The sequence below is a fragment of the Hordeum vulgare genome, chromosome 7H (genome assembly GCF_904849725.1).
Source record: "Hordeum vulgare subsp. vulgare chromosome 7H, MorexV3_pseudomolecules_assembly, whole genome shotgun sequence".
NCBI lineage: Eukaryota > Viridiplantae > Streptophyta > Magnoliopsida > Poales > Poaceae > Hordeum > Hordeum vulgare.
In genome coordinates this window covers 167,443,140-167,451,890 of record NC_058524.1, presented here as the reverse complement: position 1 = coordinate 167,451,890, position 8,751 = coordinate 167,443,140, and the positions used below count along the sequence as shown (strand labels likewise).

General features: G+C 46.8%; 1 protein-coding gene across 1 annotated transcript; it reads left to right on the top strand.

The window, feature by feature from the left end:
- The first annotated feature begins 2,867 nt into the window (after positions 1-2,867).
- LOC123413345 (wall-associated receptor kinase 3-like) lies at positions 2,868-7,662 on the top strand. The gene is made up of 3 exons (XM_045106289.1): positions 2,868-4,333; positions 4,965-6,057; positions 6,224-7,662. The coding sequence occupies exons 2-3, from the start codon at positions 5,076-5,078 to the stop codon at positions 7,429-7,431; spliced, it is 2,190 nt and encodes a 729-aa protein (XP_044962224.1). The 5' UTR covers positions 2,868-4,333; positions 4,965-5,075; the 3' UTR covers positions 7,432-7,662.
- Positions 7,663-8,751: the final 1,089 nt, after the last annotated feature.

Here is an 8,751-nt window from a genome sequence, read left to right as displayed (position 1 = left end):
TACTACGTCTCCGAAGTCCTGACTCCTTCCAAGCAGAGGTATCCCCATTATCAAAAACTTATCTATGGGATCTATATGACTGCGAAGAAGGTGGCTCATTATTTCCAAGACCACTCGGTATCTGTCGTTTCTGATGCTCCGTTATCGGAAATTCTCCACAATCGAGACGCATCAGGCCGAGTGGCAAAGTGGGCAATGGAGATGTTGTACTGTGACATCAAGTTCGAGGCCAAGAAAGCTATTAAGTCTCAAGCCCTGGCTGACTTTATAGCAGAATGGGTAGAACAACAGCAACCGACCCACATCTACTCGGCTCATTGGACAATGTTCTTCGATGGGTCTAAGATGTTGAATGGCTCCGGCGCTGGTGTTGTGATCATATCACCAAAGGGCGACAAGCTCAAGTACGTGCTGCAGATACACTTCGATTCCTCCAACAACGAGGCAGAATATGAAGCTCTCCTCTACGGATTGCGCATGGCCATCTCACTCGGCGTCCATCGCTTGATGGTCTACGGCGATTCGAATTTGGTGGTCAATCAAGTGATGAAAGAGTGGGACGTCAGGAACCCCACCATGTTCACATACTGCAATGCAGTGAGGAAGCTGGAGAAGAAGTTTGAAGGTCTAGAGCTCCACCATGTTCCAAGACTGAAAAACCAAGCAGCTGACGAGTTAGCAAAACTCGGATCTACTCGGAGACCAGTCCCGAGTGACGTCTGCCTTGAGCACCTCCACCTCCCCTCAGTCAAAGAAGATCCTTTCACAGAGGAACCGGTACAACCCAAGAGCACAACAGATCCGACTGAAGTCGATGTACCTGCTGTGGTTGATCTGGTCATGGAGATTCTGGCTGTCATTCCCGATTGGACTGTGCCGATCATGGCATATATCTTGAGGCAAGAACTTCCAGAAGACGAAGTCCAAGCCAGGCAGATAGTCCGCAGGTCGAAGTCATTCACTGTCATTGAAGGCCAATTGTACAAGGAAAGTTCTCGGGCGTTCTTCAACGATGCATCTCCCCAGAGAAGGGGCAGCTGATTCTGGAGGATATTCACTCGGGAACCTGCGGTCATCACGCTTCTTCGAGAGCAATCGTAGCCAAGGCATTCAGGGCTGGCTTCTTTTGGCTGCAGGCTAACGAGATGGCTAAGGATATGGTTGATCGATGTGAGGGCTGCTAGTTCTACTCCAACAAGTACCACAAGCCAACGTCTGCGTTGAAGACGATCCCTCTGGTGTGGCCGTTTCCAGTGTGGGGATTAGATACAATCGGCCCATTCAAGACAGGCCAAGGTGGATACACACATCTGTTGGTGGCAGTCCACAAGTTCACGAAATGGATCGAAGCGAAGCCCATCAAGAAGCTCGACGCTTCGACAGCCGTCAAGTTTGTCAGGGACATCATCTTCAGATTCGGTGTACCTCACAGCATAATTACGGACAACGGGACAAACTTTGACTCGGACAGATTCAAAGGTTTCTGTACAAGCCAAGGCATCCGAGTGGATTTTGCTTCCGTAGCACATCCTCGGTCCAATGGACAAGCAGAGCGGGAAAACGGACTTATTTTGCAAGGATTGAAGCCCCGACTCCTGCGAGAGATAGGACATGCCGCTGGCGCTTGGGTTACCGAGCTACCTTCAGTACTTTGGGGACTTCGCACAACCCCGAACAGATCTACAGGGCGATCACCGTTCTTCCTCGTTTATGGAGCAGAAGCGGTCCTTCCGAGTGACTTGCTTCACAATGCGCCACGAGTCGAACTCTTCTCCGAAGCCGAAGCAGAACAAGCAAGGCAAGACGGAGTGGATCTTCTGGAAGAGGAGCGCGAGATGGCATTAACTCGCTCGACCATTTATCAACAAAATCTACGGCGTTTTCATGCACGCCACGTCAGAAGTCGGACGTTCCAAGCAGGCGACCTGGTGCTCCGAGTGGATCAACAAAGACCTCACAAGTTGGCTCCGGCGTGGGAAGGATCCTTCATCATCTCCAAGGTGCTGAACAACGGAGCATACAGACTCTACAACATCGAGAGAGAGACAGACGAGCCGCGCGCATGGAACGGAGATCTCCTGAAGCGATTCTACACGTGACCGTCGACTGAAGCGATGTAAAGAACAAGTATTGGCGAAATAATATAAAGCAGATTGAATTCTTTGCAGGTTCAAAGTTCTTCCGCGGTCGTAGACTCCGGTCTAAAAAAAAAACTTAGCTGCGATCCAGAATCGCCTAAGTATTAACTTTCTCCGAGTGTGCACTTAACATCACACTCGGGGGCTTAGCTGCGATCCAACATCGCCTAAGTATTAAATTTCTCCGAGTGTGCACTTAACATCACACTCGGGGGCTTAGCTGCGATCCAGCATCGCCTAAGTATTAACTTTCTCCGAGTGTGCACTTAACGTCACACTCGGGGGCTTAGCTGCGATCCAGCATCGCCTAAGTATTAAATTTCTCCGAGTGTGCACTTAACGTCACACTCGGGGGCTTAGCTACGATCCAGCATCGCCTAAGTATTAACTTTCTCCGAGTGTGCACTTCACGTCACACTCGGGGGCTTAGCTGCGATCCAGCATCGCCTAAGTATTAACTTTCTCCGAGTGTGCACTTAACGTCACACTCGGGGGCTTAGCTGCGATCCAGCATCGCCTAAGTATTAACTTTCTCCGAGTGTGCACTTAACGTCATACTCGGGGGCTTAGCCGCGATCCAGCATCGCCTAAGTATTAACTTTCTCCGAGTGTGCACTTCACGTCACACTTGGGGGCTTAGCTGCGATCCAGCATCGCCTAAGTATTAACCTCCTATAGAATCATGACATTCATGTTGCACGTAAGGGTTGCCTTCGTAGCCATGCCAGCACTGGCATGTGTAACCTCCTATAGAATCATCACGATTAAGGTACTCAAGGCACTAACTGTTGCCACTGAGGCATCCAAAGTCACTTGAATTGCTAGCCTCAGCACATGACAAGTTGCTGAACACCCAATTGATGGCCGTTCTGATTGGTACCCCTGGTATGGTGTGTAGTATGTCTTTCGAGGCACCCAGGTTGGTGTCAGATGGTACCGCCTTCTGCAGCATCATGACATTCTTCTTCTTGCTCCACCATTTTCTCTCCACCAAAGCAAGACTTGAGTTGACTGGCAAGTTCTCTTTCTCCATGCTGTACTTGATGGGAATCATATTTGAGTCAGATCGCCCGGTGTCTGTACTGCAACAACCACTGCCAGGACATGTGCCATCAGTTGCTATCACAGGATGACCTGGCATACATCTTAGAAGACAACTGGTGTCTGCAGGCTCTTTGCCAGGAGAAGGCCATTGAACATACAAATCGATTCCACACCCCAGAACAATGATTTCGTTCCTGCCTGCCGCTACCCTATACAGGCTGTCGTTGAGGGGGACTGACCAATTACAGCAGAACAATGAAATCGTCGTTGAGCAGGGGCTAGTTACTTGATGCCGACTTCATGACGCAGTCAAGGAATCACTAGAATTACTATTAGCCTCAGGCCGGCCGATAAAAGATGGAGAAGAACCGTCTAGTTCTTAATATTTTGGTTGATGTAACAAGACTCCAAAGCTGACTGAGTATGCATTTTTTTTTGTGGGGACTGAGTATGCATTGAAATCACAATGGCATTCGACCTGCTTTGTTGCAGTATAAAAATAGTGTTAGGACTAGACGGAAGTTGAGCTTCTTGTTTTTCTGCAATAATGCGACTAATGTCAGGTTTTATTGATACAGTTTTGAAGTTGCTTGCAAAGACTAATGCCTCAAAGTAAGATTAAAAGACCAATCCAAGAAGAGGAAGCATTTAATGGACTTGCTGAATGATCTCTTGAGCAGCAAGTTGTTTCGTAGTCTTTCCAGCAAGGAAAGACACTATCAGTGGCAAGTGACTCGTTAAACCATGGACAGTTTCATTTAAGGGCTTTCAACACTATACTGGTTTTTGTCAGACGAGCATAATCAAAGAAGCTGCCCTGTTCCTGCGAAGGATGTTCATTTAAATAATGGAATCTAATGCATTGATAATTATGCTTATCAAAGAAAAAGGAAGGTCAAGATATGCACTTGATGCTAGGTGGGATGAACAAAATGGTATTGCGACACAAAATTCACTGCATACACAATGATGGTACCAGTACCAGGGTTTTCCAATCATCGTAGGGCTGGCAGCTCTCATGGCATATCTCTTTAATATGTGATCTGAAGGCATGTCTCCAAATTAGATGGCATGGAATATGCTGTTCTGACTTCCTTGGTGCTCTTGATAAAGTTTGCTTCCTTTGAAAGAACCCTGAACCAGTCTGAAAGGTAAATCTATATTTACCCTCATTTGAAGCAGACAACTAGCATGTCATGTCGTGTTGATGCAAAGGCCGGAGGTAACACTCCTTTTCTAAAAAAAAAACTAGCATGTCATGATCCATAAACATTTATTTTGAATTGTTCAGATATGTCCAAAGCTTTCAGGATATTTTTTTAAGCATTTCACCAGGAGGTACCTTTCCAGCTTTCCTTGTCAAACTCTTGCTAACTCTGTTTTGTCAATATGTACAAGTTTTATATAGTAGTACTTGTAAAATACTAGTAGTACAATAGAAAATAACACTAGTCACACTCAGTTCTGATGGTCTATAATGGACTGGTTCTGTATTCGGATGTGGTCAAGCCATCAAGGTATGACCAAAATGCCTTTTCGTCCAAGTAAAAGTAACCAAATCACACGTCCATTGGGAACATCCTTAGAGCAGTAATTATATTCTCTAGAAAACTGCGAGCAATACTTATCTAGGCGTGTGTGAACAAGTCTCCTTGTAAAAAAATGTTTTGTCATGCCTGGGAGGTCAAGTAATCTGCAAACGTAGACTATTTCTAGGCATGTGATGGAGTTCAACATGTAAAAATACTAATGAATCTGTTGTCGTGGTCATCACTTTTCCAGTTTCCCACAAATGCTGTCCAGAACAGATAAATTCATGCTGCAGGGTAACTCTGATGAATTCTAGCTACTTTCTCCAATAGAGATACATTCATCAACTCGTGCTTCATTCGCATGATTGACGAAATGAGAATGCCTGCTCTAGTTGGCGCTGTGGTGGTGCTCCTGCTCAGGGACAGCATAACAGTGGCAGCAGCAGAAAGTTCCATGAACATCGCGCTGCCCGGCTGCAAGAGCAAATGCGGCGATGTGGACATCCCGTACCCCTTCGGCACCACCCCCGGCTGCTACCGGCCGGGCTTCATGGTCACTTGCAATGAGACACACCGTCCGCCAAAGCTGTTCCTGGACAATGGTGCCAGTCCCGGTCCTGGCCCTGAGGTTGTCGAGATATCTCTGGCGAACAGCACGGTGCGCGTCGGGAGCTGGGTTTCACAGTTCGTCGCCGGCAACACGAGCCACGTGCAGCTAGCGATCAGTCGCGGCTCCCCCTTCGTGCTGTCAGCCAAGGCGAACAGCCTCGTCATCGTGGGGTGTGGCTTCCGTGTCCTCCTGCACATTGTTGATGGGTGGACATATGGCTCCTGCGCTTCTTTCTGCCCGATCAATAACAGCACCGGCGAGACATTCTTGCCCGACATCGTGTGCAACGGCATCGGCTGCTGCCAGCCGTCCATTCCGATTGGCCTTCGGTCCTGCCGTATCGAGCTCTCCTCGCTCGACGGTGCTGGCAGGTGCCCGGTTGCCCCGTCCCCAACCCCAGCTCCGGCGTTCAACGCGAGCGTGCACATGGTGGAGCAGGAGTGGTGGAGTGACGGGTCACACGTCTATGGTCTTCAGCAATACTTCATGGACCTCCTGTCTTACCCTGACATGAGCCCGTTCTTTGTTCCTGCAATTGCAGCCTGGGGGCTGGGCGAGTTATTCTGCGAAGAGGCCGCCCAGAGGCCAGATTTTGGGTGCCGCAGCAAGAACAGTATGTGCCTCAACTCCACAAATGGCGCCGAAGGCTATGTCTGCCGGTGCAGTGACGGCTACCAGGGCAATCCTTACATGACAAATGGATGCCAAGGAGGGCGAGGTCGTCTAGCAGCTGGTAAGTCTACACAGCGAATTGTGTAAGCATTAGTTCATCTCTCTGTCCCCATAAAACATTACTATGTCCTCAAATTTTGTAACACCGGTACTTTTTTTACAGAATTAAACTAGGATATATAATTACAAGCAGGCTTTTTGATGGTGTTGTCTGTAAATTTCGGCAGGAATAATTTTCTCCATAGGACTTGGCAGCGGCATAATTATTTTGCTGCTAGTTCTTGCTGTTGTCTTTGCAATAAAAAAGGTCAAGGATCAGAAAGCAAAAAGGATGAAGGAATATTTCTTCAAGCAAAATCGTGGGTTATTGCTCCAGCAGTTAGTAGACACAGATATAGCTGAAAGGATGATTTTCAGCTTAGAAGAGCTTGAGACAGCGACAAATAAATTTGATGGAGCTCGCATTCTCGGTGGTGGAGGGCACGGCATGGTGTACAAAGGCATTTTATCAGACCAACACGTCGTTGCTATAAAGAAGTCCAAAACCGTAATCAAAAGGGAGATCGACGAGTTCATAAATGAAGTCGCCATCCTTTCTCAAATCAATCACAGGAATGTGGTAAAGCTTTTTGGTTGCTGTCTCGAGACAGAAGTTCCATTGCTAATCTATGAGTTCATTTCGAATGGAACCCTCTATGCCCATCTTCATACTGATGCTCCTCAATCACTATCATGGAAAGACAGATTACGAATTGCATCTGAAGTTGCAAGTTCTTTGGCCTATCTTCACTCAGCGGCTTTGATGTCGATAATCCACAGAGACATCAAGACATCTAACATACTGCTAGATGATCGCTTGACGGCAAAAGTGTCGGACTTTGGCGCTTCTAGAGGTATTGCAATTGACCAATCAGGGGTAACAACTGCCATCCAAGGAACTTATGGATATCTGGATCCTGAGTACTACTACACAGGCCGACTGACCGAGAAGAGTGATGTTTACAGCTTCGGTGTCATGCTTGTGGAACTACTTACAAGAAAAAACCCAACTGGCTATGTTCCATCAGAAGGCGTCAGTTTAGTAGCACACTTCATGTTGCTCTTGAACCAAGATAGGCTGAGTGAAATACTAGATTCACAGGTTTCCCAGGAGGCTGGGGACGAAGCCAAGGAAGTAGCGGCAATGGCAGCAATGTGCTTGGGGATGAAGGGGGAAGACAGGCCGACCATGCGGTATGTGGAAACGAAACTCCAGGGGCTGCAGAGTGTGGAGAACACCGTGAAGGGCGACCCAGAAATGGAAGAAGTTCCAGTTAGACGACGCCGCAGAACATTTGAAAGAAGCAGAGACAATGCTAATGAGGAGGGTCAGAGTAACAGCAGGCGATATAGCATGGAGGAGGCGATGTTGTTTTCGGCGAGCTTGCAGCGATGATCTTGAGGACATTCGTCATCAGATTATGTGGTCTCTCTGTGCTTCTGAAATTCATCATAAGATTCTGCCGTGAGAGCTGCGGTTGTTCACCTTTATGTAATTGCCAGAATATCTCCGGTATACGCTACGACACGTATGTTTATATCTGCAAATACACTTGTACTTTATATTAGTTCTTACGGCTGAATTTACAATTGTATTTGTTGTGCAATTGATGCAATCGTATAAAACATAAAGGTGTAGGATAGATGTACAGCTTGTTTAGTGAGGTGTACAGGGCAGCTCCTTAGTACCAACAAGTGTTCCCTCCTCTTTAGTGAGGTGTGCCCAGCCGAAACTAGAGAGGAAATAAAAGCCATATTAGGTGTGACGGCGGAATCCTTGGAGAGCAAATATCTAGGGCTCCCAACCTTGAGGGGAGAATGAAAGATGATGAGTTCCAACCTTTCATGGATAGGTTTGATAAGAGGTGCAACGACTGGTCGGAAAAATTCATGTCATATGCAGCGAAAGAGGTTCACTTAAAATTGGCGGTCGCTCTCCCAACTTTCACCATAAGTGTTTTCATGCTTTCTAAAGGCTTCTTAAAATCGGCGGTCCACGCTCTTCCAACTTTCACCATGAGTGTTTTCATGCTTTCTAAAGGCTTCTGTGAGAAATATGAACGAATGATAAGAGATTTTTGGTGGGGAGATGAGGATGGATATAGAAAGGTCCACTGGATCTCGCTCGCGGGAGATGATGATAAAAACGAAAAAAGCGGATGTCATAGGTTTCAGAGATATGCACCTTTTCAATCAAGCCCTTCTTGCCAAACAGAGTTGGAGATTCATCCAAAGCCCGGCAAATTTTCTATCCTTTTGATGCTGGTGAGATTTGCAAATTAAATATTCCAACCGCGAAGGTGAAAGATCACATTGCATGGCACCACAAGAAGAATGACGTCTTCTCTGTGAGAAGCGCTTATAAACTTGCCACCTCCAGCCTCCCTCACTTTATCCAGCAGCCGCCGAGCTCAATTATGGACCCAAACGACCGAAGCATATGGGATTTAATCTAGAAGGCAAAAGTGCCCGGGAAAGTGCGCATTTTTGGATGAAGGGTAGGATTTTTTTGATAAAAGGCTTTTATTATTTAAGAAGTTTTAACCATTACACCCGATCTCTGCATAGCTAAGATGTATACAGTCACAGTCGAAAAGTATGAAAAATAAAACAGTAACAGACGTAATACAATCATGTTGACGTAACTCGTCGTCGTCTATGAAAGACCTATCCGGAGATCACGCTGCCATCCATGTGGGATAAAAAATATCCCTCG

Bases quoted from the DNA above. Each gene is read 5' to 3' on its own strand.
- LOC123413345 (XM_045106289.1), top strand. From the start codon at position 5,076: ATGATTGACGAAATGAGAATGCCTGCTCTAGTTGGCGCTGTGGTGGTG. The intron at 6,058-6,223 runs GTAAGTCTACAC...AAATTTCGGCAG, and splicing joins GCGAGGTCGTCTAGCAGCTG to GAATAATTTTCTCCATAGGA.